Source organism: Maniola hyperantus, chromosome 27 (genome assembly GCF_902806685.2).
Source record: "Maniola hyperantus chromosome 27, iAphHyp1.2, whole genome shotgun sequence".
Classification (NCBI taxonomy): domain Eukaryota; kingdom Metazoa; phylum Arthropoda; class Insecta; order Lepidoptera; family Nymphalidae; genus Maniola; species Maniola hyperantus.
Window position 1 is genome coordinate 2,427,294 of NC_048562.1, and position 20,384 is coordinate 2,447,677.

General features: G+C 38.3%; 1 protein-coding gene across 1 annotated transcript in view; it reads left to right on the forward strand.

Annotated features, from left to right (window-relative positions):
- The first annotated feature begins 219 nt into the window (after positions 1-219).
- Positions 220-20,384, forward strand: part of LOC117994584 (uncharacterized) — a 34,627-nt gene continuing 14,462 nt past the window's right edge. The window contains exons 1-4 of the mRNA XM_069507835.1: positions 220-349; positions 783-3,466; positions 15,274-15,412; positions 18,416-18,765. Of these exons, the coding sequence (XP_069363936.1) occupies positions 823-3,466; positions 15,274-15,412; positions 18,416-18,765 (3,133 nt within the window). The 5' untranslated portion in view covers positions 220-349; positions 783-822. The remainder of the gene's footprint in view (positions 350-782; positions 3,467-15,273; positions 15,413-18,415; positions 18,766-20,384) is intronic.

Below are 20,384 nucleotides of genomic sequence, written 5' to 3' on the forward strand. Positions count from 1 at the left end.
GTAGGACGATTTCGTAAACCCAGCATCAATCATTATTACAATCTCAATTGTTGTGATTGGCTGAATTTGTGCGATTCTTGTTGCAACAATGCATTGTAGCAAATAGTGAGCGAGCATCAACCAATCAGAGGTGATTGCGATCGTGACATTGTAGCTGTCATTCTACCGCAATAGAGCAACAGTTTTCAAAACTAAACATTTTAATTATTATTACAGATTGCTTCGACCGCATCTCCATCGGCGAGCAGCTGCCGCATGACGCCATCTATCGGAATGTCACAGAACTGACTACTATAGAATGTGAGCAGATCTGCAAGCAAGACAAGCAGTGCCAGGCGTATGACTACGGGTACATACTTAAATAAGTATACTTATGTTCATCCACCTAACAGCCTGTTTCCAGCATCATCATCATCATCATCATGATCAACCCATCGCCGGCTCACTACAGAGCACGGGTCTCCTCTCAGAGAGAAGGGTTTTGGCCATAGTCTACCACGCTGGCCATGTGCGGATTGGTAGACTTCACACACCTTTGAGAACATTATGGAGAACTCTCAGGCATGCAGGTTTCCTCACGATGTTTTCCTTCACCGTTAAAGCAAGTGCTATTTAATTAATTAAAACGCACATAATTCCTAAAAGTTAGAGGTGCGTGCCCGGGATCGAACCCCCGACCTCCAATTAGAAGGCGGACGTCCTAACTATCACAGCTTTTTACCTGGCATTAGCCAGAAATAAATAAATTATCTTGGTTCATAAAAACTATTTCTTTTTTACAGAGTCGGCGCGAAAGGCAACGCAACATGCGACCTCAGCAACATGAGCGAAAAGCAAATAAAGGACAAGAATCTTTTCATACGGAACCCAGACTACGATGTGTACGTCCGAAGATTTCAATGCGAGCAATCCCCCCCTCTACCGATGGGCCAACAAAACGGCCCAGTGAGCGAGAACCAACACCGTCCTATCATCCGACCGGGCGAAGAAGACCCTAACAGGCCCATGTACGATGATTTAAACCCATATGAAACGAATAGACCTTCATACATTACAAATAGCCCCAATAGACCAAGTTACGGTGGAGACGAACGACCTGATGAATACAACACAGGAAGTCCTGAAAACGTTAGACCCCCAAGTTATGGGGCACATAAACCACAAGAAATACCTTTTCGACCTAATGAAAGACCGCCCAGCTATGGGTCGCATAGACCTCAAGAAATACCTTACAGACCTGATGAAAGACCTCCAAGTTATGGCGCTCACAAACCTCAAGAAATCCCCTACAGACCTGATGAGAGACCCCCAAGTTACGGAGCTCACAAACCTCAAGAAATTCCTTATAATCCTGAACAGAGACCCCCGAGCTATGGAGTACATAGACCTCAGGAAATACCATTTAGACCTGATAATGACAGACCTCCAAGTTACGGGGCCCACAAACCTCAAGAAATCCCCTATAGACCTGAGGATAGACCCCCAAGTTATGGGTCACATAGGCCTCAAGAAATACCTTACAGACCCGAGGACAGACCCCCAAGTTATGGAATCCACAAACCTCAGGAAATACCTTATAGACCTGATAATGACAGACCCCCAAGCTATGGGTTACATAAACCCCAAGAAATACCATATAGACCTGAGGATAGACCCCCAAGCTATGGCGTCCACAGACCTCAAGATATACCCTACAGACCTGTAAGACCTTCCTCAAACAATTCAAGACCTTCTGATTCTTACGACCAACTATATTTCCAAGATCCTTATGGTAAACCAAGACCAGAGTATTGGAGACCTGATCCTTATCACCCACCTTTGCCAGGAGACGAAATTGAGGATATCTATGGACCAAAGCCAATAAGACCACAGTACGCACCAGAAAGGCCTCAATATCAATACATTATCAGACCTAATAAAAGACCTCCAAGACCTCTATCAGAAGAACAAGGATACCATCAAGTGAAACCTCTCTATCCATCCAGACCTGAATATGGGACTGGTCTTAACGATCCAGACAGGCCATACAAACCAACCAGACCTTATGTCAAACCAAGTTATACATACACTGGACAGTACGCTAGTAACTATGGTACATCACAAGACAATTCTATTAAAGTAGAAATATATGATCCTCCTAGACCTTACAGACCCAGTGTTAGCCAAAGACCGTACCAAGATAGTCTTTCAAACGGAGAAATGTACGGACAAGGCTATGGATACAATAGCTATTCAGACCAACAGTCATTTTCTCAAAGCGCCTCCCACTATGGATCATGGAATGAAAACTATCAAGGTTATAAACCTCAAAAACCAAGCTCTGGTGGTTATGGTGATAATGAAAATGACGATATGGGTTATGGGCCTAAACCACAAAAACCGTCACAACCTTCAGGATCATATGGCCAAAATGACCAAACTGGATACAATCAAGGAGTAAATTCTAGCGGCTATGGTCAAACTAGTTCAAATAGTCAAGGGTATGGAAGTGCATCCAGTACTAATAATGATGGGCAAAGTGGTTATGGAAGCCAATCGTCATCAAATATTGAAGGATATGGTCAAAGTGGTTATGGAGGACAATCTAGTTCAAATAGTCAAGGATATGGAAGTGGTTCCAATAGCCAAGGATATGGGCAAAGTGGTTATGGAGGCCAATCTTCTTCAAATTCTGAAGGTTACGGTCAAAGTGGTTATGGAGGGCAAACTAGTTCAACTAGTCAAGGTTATGGAAGTGGATCTGGTCCAAATAGTCAAGGATATGGCCAAGATAGTCAATCCAGTACAAGTAATGCAGGATATGGCCAAAATAGCTATGGCAGTCAAAGCTCCTACGGAGGTCAGACAAGTCAACAAAGCAATCAGTATGGAAGTACACAAAGCGCTTACGGTAATCAAATTTCTAATTCCCCAAGTTATGGAAACCAAGTTAGTAGTAGTCCAGTTAATCAATATGGTAGTCAACAAAGTTCTGACGATGAAAGTGGTTACAGAAACCAAGCCTCAAACTCTTATAGAAACAAACAATCTAATAAATACGGATCTGACTCTAAAAAAGATTATTATAATCAAATAGAACACAAATACGGTGACAGATATGATTATAATCAAAACGGATTTTACGGTAGCCATCTTGGGTATGGGATTCATCATTTATACGGAATCAAACCTGGTAGTTACGGCAAAGATCCCAACCAAAGTTACAGACCTATTATCACAAATAAAGGTTCATATGGTGGAAATAGGTTTAACGATGGACCAAATAAAAGTGATTTAAATCCCGCAGGTTACAATAATGATGTAGAAAATGATCGCAAAGCTAATAAAGATCATGCGTCAAATAGACTAGATATTAAGCCGGTATATGAAATTGGACCGAAGAAATCTAATGGCGATTTGGTGACGTCGAGACCAGTGGCGGTTGGTGCTGATAGAAGAAATCCTAAACCTGGGGAATCTTATGAAGGTGAGTGAATTTATTAATTACTAGCTGATGCCCGCGACTTCGTCCACGTGGAATTAGGTTTTTAAAAATCCCGTGGGAACTCTTTGATTTTCCGGGACAAAGAGTAGCCTTTGATTTTTGCATGGGTATAGTTAAACACCTGGAGAGCCAGGTGTTTAACTATACCCATGCAAAAATCACGTTGATCCGTTGCTCCGTTGCTCCGTTGCTACGTGATTGAAGGACAAACCAACAAACCAACAAACCAACAAACAAACACACTTTCGCATTTATAATAAGGGTACTGACTAGCTGATGCCATTATTAGCATATATCCTTCCCAGGGATGTAAGCTAACTCTGTATCAAATTTCATCAAATTCGGTTCAACTGTTGGACCGTAAACAGACAGACAGACACACTTTATAATTTAGAGCTTCAATAGCTCAACGGGTAAAGGAGTGGACTGAAAACCGAAAGGTCGCCGGTTCAAACCCCGCCCGTTGCACTATTGTCGTACCTACTCCTAGCACAAGCTTGACGCTTAGTTGGAGAGGAAAGGGGAATATTAGTCATTTAACATGGCTAATATTCTTTTTTTTTTTAAGTTAGTATGGATTGACACTTCTACACAAAGTTAGGTATTACATATCCAAACATCAATAAAGTTTGGTGTTCACACGATTTCCATATATTTCAGATCCGTTACAACAACCTCGGCCTTTGTTTTAGATCATAATTGCGTACAGACAGACATAATGACATTTGTATTATAATCAGAACCACCTGACCGGTAAGGGCATGACCTTACTTGGGTAATTAATTGAAATCATGTAACATTGCATTTTTTTTGTACGTTTGCAGTTTGTTAGTATTTTTTTTTTCGTATGTATCGTTGCGAACGGGTTGCGAAGCTGAAGTGGCAATGGGCAGGGCACATAGTTCGTACAACCGATAGACGTTGGGTTCCCAAGGTGTTGGAATGGCAACCTCGCACCGGAAGATGCAGCGTCGGGAGACCCCCCACTAGGTGGACGGACGACATCAGACGAGTCGCAGGGAGCCGCTGGATCATTATGGAGAACTCTCAGGCATGCAGGTTTCCTCACGATGTCTTCCTTCACCAAATTAAGAAGAAAGAAAGAAGAAAGAAAACTGGTTTATTCATCTTATGCCTAAGGTACAAACAAACTTAAAATTAATAGTTAGTAGATAGTAGTTAGTAGATAATAAGAAGTACTTAATAATTAATTAAATCTAAAATGAGTTCTTGCACCCACTTGGCACAAGATGAAATGGCCCCAGCTCAGCATTAATGCTGCAGGTTTTAAAATAAAACCTGAGCGCTGGTATTCTGCCAGGACCAATAAGAGTGACGTGCACGAGCCTAACAGTCTTCACCAACATCTGTGATTGACAGGATGAGTTCGATTAAACGGAGCTAAAAAAAAAAAAAAAAAAATAGTCATTGTGCATGGTTAGTATAGCGTGTAATTAAAAATCTTAAAAACTTGCCGTTAAAAATTAAGTGATATTAAATTGCTTAAAACGCACATAATTCCGAAAAGTTAGAGGTGCGGACTGCGGGATCGAACCCCCAATCTCCGATTAGAAGGCGGAGGTCCTAGCCGCTAGGCTATCACAGCTTAGCTATAACTATAGTTGAGGCTAAATCTATCAATTCTTGTTGATAATTGTCAGGGAAGCACAAAGTATCCCATTATTGTGAAGAGATCCGTTGGATTCAAAGGTTTTTGTCTAATGGTAATGGCGTATAATGTGAGGTCTTAGCAATTTAACCCGAGCCTACCGCTTGCAATTTATTTTACGAGGTATGTGTGGAACAGGGCATGAGCTGAAGCGTCTTATTGTGACTCTTAATAAAATTGTACAAAACAGAATTGGGTATTTGACTACTGCAATACTTCCATACTAATACTATAAATGTGAAAGTGTGTCTGTCTGTCTGCTAGCTTTTCACAGGCCAACAGTTCAATAGATTTTGATGAAATTTGGTAAAGAGTTAGCTTACATCCCGGGGAAGGACATAGGCTTTTTATCCCGTAAAATTTAAGAGTTCCCACGGGATTTTTAAAACCTAAATCCACGCGGATGAAGTCGCGGGCATCATCTAGTCAAAAATAAATTAGTTCTCAGTGATTATTAAATAGAGGGTCTTCCAAAATACGTAAAATCCACGTCCTTTGTTAGTTTTAAGCGTAATAACCATTTTAAATTATCGATTAAACTACAAAGTACGTCATTGTGATCTGATGTCACATTCCAGCATTTCATAGAATATCGCATACTACGTGGCCCCTTTCTCCTGTCAGGTCATTAGCCATAGCCAACAATATCCCCGAGAGAAATTATTAGCCATGTTACCAGGGTGCACCGGCCCGAATACTGTTTTTCCCTCGGACATATCCATAAGGGACCAGCAGCATCCAGGCACACTGGGAGGTTAACTGGCTGACCCCTACATGGCTATATTATGTATAAAAGTTTAATAAACTGCCTATAGCTAACTCACAGCTTTAGCTTTCAACTTGGACCAACCACTTAAGATAAAAATCTGATATCGGGGAATCTTTTTGTGTACGAAACTTATTGTTAACGTTATATCATATAGTAGTTGTTTCTGTTTGTCCGTGCGTCCTTCGCTATTGTCCATTATTCTAAGTGCGATTTATGCGTTTTGACCATTATAATTATTATTTTTTGTATTGTACTTCTTTAATGGCTTATTTTGGTATTGGTTTCCTGTTGTTTTAAGCAACTGAGTTCTCCGTCCGAGAGGTATCTCGCAAGCCGCTTCCGTGCTTATACGGACACCTACCATAGTTTCTTTCTCGTTTTAGAGGGGCGTGCCCGGGATCGGGATCGAACCCCCGACCTTAAATCAGGTTGATCATTGGGCCAAAAAAGTTATTGGGATTGGGAAAGTTAACATTTCTTGGACGTCCGAGAGATACTCCTATCTCGCAAGCCGCGTTTGGGATTTATTATTTTAATAGGGTCTTGGACTGTAGTAATAACATTTGCTCGAGCACCCCCCCCCCCTCCCCCCCTCCCTATCTTCAATACCTTAAGCGTGCTTTTCACCCGTCTCCGAAATCCTCAATCATCAGCTCTCTCCTTATTTTTGTTCCGAATGAACTTTTGTCTTCTATACGAATATATCAGTAAAAAAAATTAGATCAATGAGTGAGTGAGTGAATCAGCACGAGCAGCTATATATATTAATCACATCATTTTATTACTACAGTTCAAGCCTCTATTGTTGCATACCAGCTTACCACTTATATGAAGGCGAAAGGGGTCGGTGTTAGTCATGTGTAAGAAATACCATGACAAATGGGTCACAAACCGAAAATAGCTAGGAATGCTAGGGAAGAAGATATTTCCGGCAATCCTATTGTTTAGAATAACCAAGGTTGCTTAAAAACAATTGGTTGGTTTTATAAATTAAAGTGCATGATATCATTGCGCAAAAAACTTTGATTTAAACTCTATATCGTCACAATGGAGAAGTAATTTATGTAGTGGTATTTTATTAAATAACATGTAAATTAGTATTTTTAACAATTATAAAGGTTGCATTCGATTTTCATTACTTAGTATGATAGAAGGTGTAAGCAAATGGATACAGAACAGACCACAATATTTTTAAACTAGCAGATGCCCGCGACTTCGTCCGCGTACTGGTTTCACATGAGATCTGAAATTTTCCCGCTGCAAAAGGCCTCACTTACCTACTCACTCAGTCTCACCTTATGACACGGAACCCGGAATACCTAAATGCCAATTTTCATATCTCTAACTTCAAAAACGTAGGATTTTCATATAACCCTTCCACCCCCATTTTACTCCCTTAGGGGGGGAATTTAGTAAGATCCTTTCTTATCTGATACCTACCCCCTAGAATAGCCTACATTTCAAATTTTAAGTACAAATAACAATTGTTAAAACTTTTCTATAAAAACATTGCCCCCCTATTTTCCCACCCTTAAGGGGGGAATTTCCTAAATTGAAATATACAGATTTTTATTATTTAAAGCTAATAACCTAAATGTCGATTTTGACGTCTCTAACTCCAAAAACATAGGACTTTCATACAACCTTCGACCCCCCCTTTAGGAGGGGAATTTTTCAAAACCGTTTCTTAGCTGACACCTACGTCCTAGAAAGAACCTACCTTCCAAATTTCAAGTTTGTAGGCTTTATAGTTTCTGAGATTTCGTGATTAGTCAGTCAGTCAGTCAATGAGTGAGTGGTATTTCTCTTTTGTTCTGTTTAGATAATTTTTAATCCTGCTGGTTACGCAATTTTTGATATGTAGATTAAAAAATATTTAGAAACTAGCTGATGCCCGCGACTTCGTCCGCGTGGAATTAGGTTTTTAAAAATCCCGTGGGAACTTTTATATATTTAGAGAGATGTATGATGTAAAGTCAGATAAGTCATTTAGTCAACCATCTTTATGGGTTCAAACAACGATTTCTGTGTACCTAATATTGATGTTGAAACCACCCCTTCGAACAAAAACAAATGTATTTTATAGTTTTATAGGGTTTTTACCTACACTTTAAGGAACAGTAGGTACCTTTATTTTAAATGCAAAAATGTGTTTATTGGTTGGTTTGTTGGTTTGTCCTTCAATCACGTCGCAACGGTGCAACAGATTGACATTATTTTTGCATGGGTATAGCTAAGACCTGGAGGGTGACTATTTTTATCCCGGAAAAGCAAAGAGTTCCCACGGGATTGCTAAATCCACGCAGACGAAGTCGCGGGCATCAGCTAGTATTTTATAACTACTTACCTAAAATGATTAGGTAAACCTACTTAAACTAAACACTTCCTACATTTAATCACTTGTTCGTGTTTGACGTCAAGGTTGTCTAACTTATGCTCGCGACTTCGTCCGCGTGGACTACACAAATTTCAAACCCCTATTTCACCCCTTAGGGGTTAAATTTTCTGAAATCCTTTCTTAGCGGATGCCTACGTCATAATAGCCATCTGCATTCTGCATGCCAAATTTCAGCCCGATCCGTCCAGTAGTTTGAGCTGTACGTTGATAGATCAGTCAGTCAGTCAGTCACCTTTTCCTTTTATATATTTAAATACTGGTTCCCATGGGATGGGATCGGGCCAAATAGATGATCTATTTGGTACAAGGAGATTTTGCATTTGCAAGATTTTTTAAAATTATTTCCTTTAGTAGGTAATTAATTCTGCACCCCATAAACTACCAAGTACCAATATACCAAAAATCAATCTTAGTTAATTTTATTACTCCCTACAATCCAAGAACCTATTTGCTTAAGTTAGTTGGTTATGGGTACAACCATAAGGTACATAATTTGGTTTTGATATTATGCACAATAAGTGAGTAGGTGCGTACAATAGTCGGATATATGAGGTTTTTGCTTTATAAATTCTGTTTTTGAGACAATGGCACGAACGCTGAAGTTATCTGCGCCGATCTGTGATGTGAGAATGGTATGGATATGCCAACTTTTCTAACTGATTGCACGTACACAAATGGTGGGTAATGTGTTGTCAGGATCTAAATTAAAGGAGTAACGTTCGTCAAAATTTTGTCATTTTTGTATTTCCCTCGATTTATTGTTGTAATAGTATTTTTTGTATGTAACCGTTCTATTTTTAATATATTAGTGTAAGTAGCCGTAAGTAAACCTAATAAGTAAATAAAAAAAAATAAAAAAATCGGTTAAACCGATTGGGAAGTCTTCAATTTTCCGGGATAAAAAGTAGCCTATTTAAATTCCGTCCTTGGGTTGCAAGTTATATCTGTGCCAAATTTCGTTACTATTGGTTAAACGGATGCTTCGTGAAAGTTAACAGACAGACAGACAAACACGGTTTCGCATTTACATTATTAGGTACATATTACGGATTTAGATTAGTATGTATTTCATTTTATTCAGTAACAAGTTGAGTAGTTCTTGTCTGCGATCTCACCTGATGGTAAGTGATGATGCAGTCTAAGATGGTAGCGGGCTAACTTGGAAGGGGTATGGCGGTTTTAATTACACCCATACCCCTTATCAAATCAGTGAATGATCAATATACGTATGAATCAAAATATAAAAAAAACTTCATTTATTTCATACTAGCTAATGCCCGCGATTTCATACGCGTTGATTTAGATTTTTAAAAACCCCATGGGAACTCTTTGATTTCTATAAAGTAAGTAGCCTATGTCACTCTCCAGTCTCCAGGTCCTTATCTATACCCATGCAAAAAATCACGTCAATCCGTTGTCCCGTTGCGACGTGATTGAAAGACTAACCAACCAACAAACACATTTTCGCATTCATAATAAGGGTACTGATTCATAGGACCACAAGTGTATCTTATTCTACATCAGCTGAGATTCCGATTCCGACCACCGATTCGGAATGCAGATTTTATTCGTTTTTAACTTAGTCTTGTTCAAGTTGGTATGTCCATACTATTCTTTCAGGTATATGTTACTCGCATATAAGCCTATGTCCAACAATGCCACTGTTCAGTCGGTCTGATACGCGCTGTAACCTCTGACCTACATAACCCGTGCGCGATATGTATGCAAAAACCAAAAAAAAATAAAAAATGTAAAAAAAAACCGTTTTTTGGCAAAAAACTGCAGGAATATTTGGTGAAGTGCGAGTGTGTATAAAGAAAAGGTGTTAGTCAAAAAAAAATGTGAAAAGTTTGGTTTTTTTTTTTGGTTAAACTAAAGTTTCTGTGTAATACTTATACTAGTGTAAATAAAATTTTGTGATATAAAGCACTTTTGAAATAACATTTTTACAATCAAACAATAAAATATACCCATTTATTATTATTTTTTTGTAATTACAATAATAAATATTTTTGGAACTCAAAATTGTTATAAATTTACTATCGTCAAAGCAAAATTTACAAAAAAAATATACTAAATTGTTGTAAGTTTAAAATGAATAAAAATAATTATCTTAAATGCAGAACATTTAATCAATGTATAAATTATTATAGTTTAACTTAAAACACGTGTAGTAAAGTTAAAAAAAATTGTAAAAAAGCGGATTTTTGCATAGATAATGTCAGTGGTTTATAAAAATGAGGGTATGTGTAGTGCTTCTGTGTTTGTCTGTGTGTCACAATGTGTTCGGTTCGAGGGTGATCTTAGTGGAGAATGCACCAAGTACGTAATCTAATATCTATATACTATCTATACCTACTATCCATATTAGAGCCTCAATAGCTCAACCGGTAAAGGAGTGGACTGAAAACCGAAAGGTCGACGGTTCAAACCCCGCCCGTTGCACTATTTTCGTACCTACTCCTAGCACAAGCCTGACGCTTAGTTGGAGAGGAAAGGGGAATATTAGTCATTTAACATGGCTAATATTCTTTATAAAAAAAAAAAAAAAAAAATATTACAAACTAACTGATGCCCGCCACTTCGTCCGCGTGGAATTAGGTTGTTTAAAAATCCCGTGGGAACTCTTTGATTTTACCGGATAAAAAGTAGTCTATGTCACTCTCCAGGTCTTAATTATCTATACCCACAGATCTATACCCATTACCCATGCAATAATAAGGGTACTGATTCTATTCTACTTGTTAACTTGCAACTTATTACTAAACTAGCTTCTGCCCGCGGCTTCGTCCGCGTGGCCTACAGGAAACAAATGGTATTTTTTCAGAAACAAACATTATAACATCAGGACACGCACCCTGAACAGCACCGAATAACACATATAACCTTCCAACCCCCATTTCATCCCTTTAGGTGGGGATTTTCTCAAAGTCGTTAGGTACTTAGCTGACACCTAACCTCAGGAAAAAACCTACTTTCCAAACTTCAAGTTAATAATATCAATAATTAAAACTTTCCCATACAAACTTTCATCCCCTATTTTACCACCCTTATGGGCGAATTTTCCAAAAATCCTGAAACACGTATTTCTTTATTTGTGACCAAGAACCCAAATACCAATTTTCATACAAATAACTTGAAATAATATGACGGACTTTCATACAAACTTCCATCACCCATTTAACCCACTTAGGGGTAGAATTTCGAAAAATTCTTTCTTAGTGGATCCCTACTCTTTACAAAGAATAGACCCTCCAAATTTCATGTCTTTAGGACCAGTGGTTTAGGCTGTGCGTTGATATATATGTCAGTCAGTCAGTCAGGACTTTGAATTTTATATATTTAGATTAAGTGTTTACATGCATTAAGTCGCTAAATTAAATTAAAATTTATTTATTTATTATTTATTTGTAACAAAAACATTTACAGTAAAGAGAAAAAGAGAACAAAAGTGGACAGGGAAGCACTTATCTATATGAGACAGCTCTACCTCGTTATATACTTCTCTAGTACTATAGTAGATCTATTTAGTTAATTAACCGACTTCAAAAAAAGGAGGAGGTTCTCAATTCGTCGGAATCTTTTTTTTTTTTTTATGTATGTTCCCCGATTACTCGAAGACGCCTGGACCGATTTTAAAAATTCTTTTTTGTTTGAAAGGGTATACTTCAAAGCTGGTCCCATTTAAATTTGGTGAAGATCTGATGAACATCTTCGAAGATAGATACTGGAACTCCTCAACGGATGAGAGTAAATTGCTCGCGATCAGTGTAATAGCTTAGTAAACAGTAGATTTTTAACCAGTCATAGCATAATTCCATGGGACCACTAAAAATTGTGAAATAAAAATTTTTTAGAAAAAAAATAAAAACCGACTTCGATACACAAACACTAAAAATTGAAAAATAATTTAATTTATTACCGAATATATTATGTATACAAGATTTAATATAGTTCGATAATAATATTTTTCGGGGTCGGTGCCAATGAGGTGCCATTGTGGAGTCTCATAAAAATATGAAGTCTAGACGATTCGCGCAGCTAAAGCTAATTGGCACCGGCACCAAAAAGTATTATTATGGAACTATATTAACTCTTGTACACATAATATATTCGGTAATAAATTAAATTATTTTTCAATTTTTAGTGTTTGTGTATCGAAGTCGGTTTTTATTTTTTTTGTAAAAAATTTTTACTTGACAACTCAATACGTATCTAAATTAAACTAGGCATTCATGATGATTGATGAATTCATCCTTGGTTATGATCAGGAAAGCCCAGATTCCGCTCTGTTAGAGAGGGAAATGTCAAGGTACGCAAAAAGTAATTCCCATGGATACATTTTTGTATAGCGCCATTTGACAGATCATTATGTAATAGGTACTTACTAAGTAGGTACTTATATTATAAACAATCAACACTAATTATTCTAATAATATATAATATAGAATAGAGCCTCAATAGCTCAACCGGTATAGGAGTGGACTGAAAACCGAAAGGTCGACGGTTCAAACTTCGCCCGTTGCACTATTGTCGTACCTACTCCTAGCACAAGCTTGACGCCTAATTGGAGAGGAAAGGGGAATATTAGTCATTTAAAAACTGGCTAATATTCTTTTTAAAAAAAATATATATATAAACGTGATAAGGATAGGCGTCTGTCTATTCTGTCTGTCACCAGCCAAGTGCGGATTTTGAGACCAGTAAGGAGAACAAAGCATTCAGTCCTCACGATGTTATTGCTTCAAACGGATATAACTCTGAAAAGTTAGAGGTGCATTCCCGGAATCGAACCCTCGACTTCCCGAATAGGAGGCGGAGCCTATCTCGGCTTTTTCTTTTTAAATAATATGTAAAGTCTCTCACCCAGCTATACTCACGTGCTTAGTTGACGTTAGCCCGACTAGTTTCGAACCTATCCGGGGTCCTTTTTCAAAGGGAGTCAGATCGCGCATTGCGTGCGGCGCGCGCCGTGCACCGGCGCGGGCGGTGCTCCCACAGCCCATTGTTAGCACGTGTTTAGTAGACGTTGGCTAACGTCGACTAAACACGTGAGTAAAGCCGGGTGAGAGATCTATATATATATATAAGGGAAAGGTGACTGACTGACTGACTGACTGACTGACTGACTGACTGACTGACTGACTGACTGACTGACTTATCTATCAACGCACAGCTCAAACTACTGGATGGATCGGGCTGAAATTTGGCATGCAGATAGCTATTATGACGTAGGCTTCCGCTAAGAAAGGATTTTTGAAAATTCAACTCCTAAGGGGGTGAAATAGGGTTTTGAAATTTTGTAGTCCACGCGGACGAAGTCGCGAGCATAAGCTAGTATTATATAAAATGGAAATCACTCACGATAGTTTAAACCTCAAAATATGTAAAGTCGCAGGCAACAACTAGTTTCGACTAGTTGCATAATTAATTACTCCTATGCAATTAATAATTTCTTGAGTCTTGACTCACTGGGTCACAGTCATTCTGTTTATCTTGGTCAGATCTAAATTATACTGTTTAGGATTCCGTACCTCAAAAGGAAAAACGAAACCCTTTAGGATCACTTTGTTGTCTGTCTGTATGTCTGTCCGTCTGTCTGGCTGTCAAGAAACCTACAGGGTACTTCCCGTTGACCTAGAATCATGAATTTTTTTTTTTTTTTTTTAAAGAATATTAGCCATCTTAAATGACTAATATTCCCCTTTCCTCTCCAATTAAGCGGCAGGCTTGTGCTAGGAGTAGGTACGACAATAGTGCAACGGGCGGGGTTTGAACCGTCGACCTTTCGGTTTTCAGTCCACTCCTATACCGGTTGAGCTATTGAGGCTCTAAGGGCTCTATAATTTGGGAGGTAGGTAGATCTTATAGCACACATTAGGGGGAAAATCTGAAAACCGTGAATTTGAGGTTAAATCGCACAAAAATAAATAAATTATTAATTAACTAGAGGATGCCCGCGACTTCCCGCGGGAACTCGTTAATTTCCCGGGATAAAAAGTAGCCCATGTCCTTCCCCAATGTAAGCTAACTCTGTACCAAACTTCATTAAAATCGGTTAAACGGTTGGGCCGTGAAAGGCAAGCAGACAGACAGACAGACACAGTTTCGCATTTATAATATTATTAGTATGGATATTTTAATCTATCATCATCAATTATTTAAGTAAGATAACTATATCAAGTGGGGTATCATATGAAAGGGCTTTACCTGTGCATTCTAAAACAGATTTTTATTTATTTTTATGCATCATAGTTTTTGATTTATCGTGCAAAATGTCGAAAAAATATGACTGTACTAGGGAACCCTCGGTGCGCGAGCCTGACTCGTACTTGGCTGGTTTTTTTTTCACTATAGGTACACATAGTACACTATAAACACCAAGGTTATGTTTTTGTGCGTTCGTGTATATGAATAGGCATTGGATCATCGTTCATTTTAGTGCATTAGGGATTAGGTGAATCATTTTGAACTTGATTTTGGAGTTTATTTCATTGGGACCTCCCTGGCGCAGTGGTAAGCACTGTGGTATTATTAGTGGGAGGTCCCGGGTTAGATTTCTGACAGGGGTTTGGAATTTTATAATTTCTAAAGAGTTTCCGAGTTTGTTGTGGGCGGTCTTCCAACGCTGCGTCTTCCGGTGCGAGGTCGCCATTCCACCACCTTGAGACCTCAACGTCTATCGGTTTTACGAACTATGTGCCCTGCCCATTGCCACTTCAGCTTCGCAACCCGTTGAGCTATGTCGGTTACTCTAGTTCTCCTACGGATCTCATCATGTCTGATTTGATCACGTAGAGAAACTCACATAGCTCTCTCCATCGCCCGCTGAGTGACTCTGAGCTTTCTTATGAGGCCCATAGTTAGCGACCATGTCTCGGATCCATATGTCATCACTGGCAACACGCACGCTTACTCTATACTTACTCTATACTATATTTTCCTTGTTCCAGCGTGCTTCAGGCGCGTGCTCGCCGGAAGACGTGCTCTGCGGAGTTACGTGAGGAAAGTAGTGAACTGCGAACGCTTGGAGGACTGTCGGAGGGAATGTGCTGAGGAGAGGAGGTTTCATTGTGAGAGCTTTAATTATAGGTAAGTTTTCAATACAAGTTGAGATGGCAATCGGGGTGTGAGGCGGGGGAACGCCCCGCACACCCGCGCCATCCCGCACTGGGTTAGCGTAGGAGCTGTGCGGGTGTGCCCACCCCGATTGCCACCTCGACCTGTCGCGTACCTTTATAGAGGTACAATCTTAAATATATATAAGGAAAAGGTGACTAACTGATTGACTGACTGACTGACTGACTCTGGCCAAGTTGAAAAGAGTTTTCTGGTTTAGTATAGTTTTAAAATATTTGTGCTGGTTTGTCACTTTATGTTTATGTATACTAATAAATAAATAAATAAAAAAGACTGACTGACTGACTGACTGACTGACTGACTGACTGACTGACTGACTGATCTATCAACGCACAGCTCAAACTACTGGACGGATCGGGCTGAAATTTGGCATGCATATAGCTATTATGACGTAGGCATCCGCTAAGAAAGGCTTTTTAAAAATTCAAGGGGTGAAATAGGGGTTTGAAATTTTTGTAGTCCACGCAGACTAAGTCGCGAGCATAAGCTAGTGATATAATAATGTAATGATAATATATATAATGAAGGTAATGATCATCAGTCTACTGATTGGCTAACTCAGTGTCTAACACTGAATGATAGCCACCGAGCTCATTTGAAATTTATTTTTAATCCATTGAATGTTTTCTATGAAGACATATTTTATTTTCACTCAGTAAAGCAGTAATGTAATAATTTATTCTAGTCCCATAAAGGTATGATTCTGCTGCTGCATGCAGCGGTGGTTCGGAATCATACCTTAAACTGCCGCTATCCAAAACATCACGTCATTTCATTACTACAGTCTAAGATCCTATTATGTAATATAATCTGGTCAAATACTAGGAGAATTCTAGGTCGTCATATAAGTCCCGCAATTTGCTATTATTCGCGTGGCCGCCATTTTAGTGACGTCAGCACTAGACTGAAGTTTCGAGCTGATGGTATATTTTTATTTCGGCTGACGTCAAAATGACGTCAATTCGATGTTAATGAGACACGGTTCCAGCGCAATAGCAATTTGCGGGACTTACACTAACCACTCCATTGGCACAACAACCTTGGGGGCTGGACCGATTATGATGACGTTTTGCACATATTGGGGTCACAATTATTACGTTACGTACTTAGTTCTTTTTATGTAAATTATTATTGTTCGTAGTAGTCAGGGACGGAGTGAGTGGGACAAGCAATCATCTTTATTATTACTAGCTGTTTAAAACGGCTTTGCCTAGGTTGAATTTTTAAAAATTCTTTCTTGTTGGTCTCCCACGGAAGATTATGTATTATACAGACCATGTCATAATTTCATCAGAAGCCTCATCAGTAAAACTGCTGTAGTAATTATAAGTCATGTATGAGTATCTTTATAATATAAAAATGAATCACTAAATGTGTTGCTGATCGCAAATCTCGAGAACAGCTGAACCGATTCCGCTTATTCATTTTTTATATATATGCATAGGAGAGAAAAATTAAAAAAAATTTGAATCGACTGCTAGGCGGAACGAAGTTCACCAGGGCAACTAGTTGAGTATAAATGCATAAGTGTGTCTGATAGTCAATCTATTATTTTTTCTAGTTTTTACAGCCCGATTGTGATGAAATTTGGCACAGAAGTAGTTTTTATACCGGAGACGGATATAAGCTACCGACTTTTTATACCAGAAAAACAATGAATTTCCAGAAATTGAGATTGAGGGAGAATGAGATTTTAGAAAAACGTTAATCCATGCGGATTGCGGAAAAAAACGTAGGCCTTATCTAGTTTTGAACATTTTATCAAAGTCTGTATTAATTTACGAATTGCTTATGAAGTTAGGTACCTACTTGTTATTTATTGTAATAGCCAAAAAACATTTCACACAATAACTTAACATGTTTCATGTAATAAATTAAAGATACGCAATCTCGGACATAAAATCATAATAACAAATTGTGTTGCATTAACAAAAATTCCCATCTTATCTAGACAATATTATTATTTCCGTTTCCGGAGTCGAGTCCGCCCCTGTGCTATTGCAAGGTGATGTATACAATAGTGATGGTTAGAGCTGATTGCGGCGAGGCCGCTGTATTACACTTGAAGGGAATTTAGGTACACCACTATAATGTTATGCTTTCCTGGTACATTGTCCCACTACTAACTCGCTGATGAACACAAAAAGAGGATCTTATACTTGTGCAGTAGGCGATTTATCGATCGGTTACCGGGAATGTATGAAGTCTAGAAATAGTTTATAAATTTTTATTAAATAAAATTATTGTTTACGGACGGAAGTAGGTACGTTTCCGCAGAAAATGGCTGCTAAACAGATCAGCTGTTTTGAGGCAGCCATCTTATATCGAGGTGGTACCAAAGTGCCATTACATGATATGATAAGATAAACCTTTGTCGACTCATTTCCAAAATAATTCCCGTGCGCTTTTTAGGGTTCCGACTTCCGTCGTAAACTAGGAACCCTTATAATTTACCATGTCCGTCCGTCCTCGGTTAATCTCAGAGACTATCAGTGCTAGAAATCTGTAATTTGGCATGGGTATAAATATTAATCACGCCGACAAAGTGGTGAAATAAAGTTGTGATAAATATATTTTTTTAGGGTAGCTCCCCTACATGTAAAGTGGGGATGAGTTTTTTTTCTTGTCTATCCCATATTGTGGGATGTCGTTGAATAGGTATTTTAAAAATACTGTGGTTGTGGGAACATCATTTTTCGATTTCTAGATTCGTTTGTAAAATATGATGTTTTAAAGTGCTAATTTTTATTAGAGTCAAGTGTCCCCGCCCCCTTATCAGCCAAATGATAATAGTCATTATAGGAAAATGAAAAAAATCACAGCAGTAGTATAAAATTTTAAAGGAACACTATCATGGCTAAGTTGTGACCACGGAACCCTACAACTGCGCGTACTTTTTCAACTTCAACTTTATCATTTCAACTTAAATTAAATTTATTTTTTAATTTTCCTTAGATTAGATCCAACCTTCCGCGGCAAAGGGCTATGCGAGCTAATGACCAAACCAATCGAAGCCTTCGACCTACAACAGGATTTCGTTGACGACAAAGAATACGATTTCTACGAGCTCGACCGAAACAGCCTGGAACCTTATTGCCCAGAAACTCTGAGAGGACCAGGTCTTTTACATTCTGGTTACTTATCCTCCAAACCAGATAAAGTGCCAGGGCATGATGAACAATGGAGGGATGCCACGGACTGGTCGGTTAATGGGTACAAGAGTTATAATAGATTCTATGACGAGAAACGAACTCAAACTTACAACAGGCGATATGAAGACGAATTATATGTGCCTTATCAAATTGGTAAGTTGTATTTATGAATGGGTTTTGAAGCACTTTAAACCATAGTTTAGTTACCATACAGTTGGACAATGGTACTGATTCTGAGCACAACCTAATTTTAGAGTGTTCGCATCCTCTTCTTACTAATGTAATATGAAAAGGACAGACGCAGTTTGACAGTTTTAAATTGAACTTTTAGATGGTAAACCCCGTGATTTTAGCGCACAGTCGCGAGCTTACTGTTTAAATTTGTAGCGTGCACTAAAATTTAGAGTCTTTAAATGTAAAGTTCATGTGCTGTCCCTGTTTAGCATTCTTAAAAAGAAAAGGATGCAGATACTCTAAATTTAGTTTAGAGAAAGACAACGGAATCGGTGCCAATGTATCTTATTGCGTTACACTTACAAGTCAACAAAATACTTAGGCAATACAAGACGCTCAAATGTGCCCTTTCGTCCGTTAACACTTATTACTAGATTATGAGATACTAGCTGAATTTCACCCGAGCGAAGCCAGGGTGGGTACCCCGGCTTCACTCGGGTGGAATTTGGAAAATCGAGGTGGGGGTTGAATTTCCAAAAATCTCAAAACACTTGTTTCTTCATTTGTGACAGAAAACACAAATACCAATTTTCATGCAAATAACTTGAAAAATTACGGACTTTTATACAAACTTTCATCCCCTATTGAACCCTTTTGGTAGTAGAATTTTCAAAAATCGTGAAATAAATATTCATTTTTAACCGAAAGCTTAAATACCAATTTTCATCGACGTGACTTAAGAAATGACGGACTTTCATACAAACTTCCATCCCCCATTTAACCCACTTAGGGGTGTAATTTTGAAAAATCATTTCTTAGTGGATACTTACTTTTGACAAGGAACACATTCTCAAAATTTCATGTCTCTAGGACCACAGAATATATAATTGCTAGGACCTAGGGCGGCCAAGACTGGAAATCCGCCACTGCATTATATGTGAGTAGGTGTGTTGAATGTTGATGCTTCCCTCGTTGCTCCTGTTTGCTCACTGTATGATTGCTAAACTGTGTTTGTATTATATTATTACAAGAGTAATTAATTTTAAAGTTCGTCTGAATAATAGGTACCTACTTACTAGTTAATTTATTCAAAGTGTTAAATACGGGAAAATTAAAAATAGGTGCGAAACTCATTTACATATTTTTCTATTAAATAATATGTATAATGTAGTTAAATATTACGGTAAAAATGTTTGAGAAATGTAAAATAGGTAGATACAACCAATTTGAGTGTTAGTCTGAAATAAATTATTTTTTACGGAAATCCTACGGTATTTTAATTTATTTACCCTTGATATGTCCAAAAGTATGGTAATTTCTGGCACAGAATACAGTCCTATTAATAATAATTTGAGTTATTATATTATGTATCTACCGAAAAAGAAGACAAGGATAATTAATTCGGGCCGAAGTAGAATTACCTGTGGTAATTAAATAGCAATAACTAAGTACAGTCAATTTGCTATTGTATTATGGCATAAAAGTTTGCGAAATATTTAGAACTAGCTGATGTCCGCGACTTCGTCTGCGTGGAATTAGGTTTTTAAAAATCCCGTGGGAACTCTTTATTTTCCGGGATAAAAAGTAGCCTATGTCAC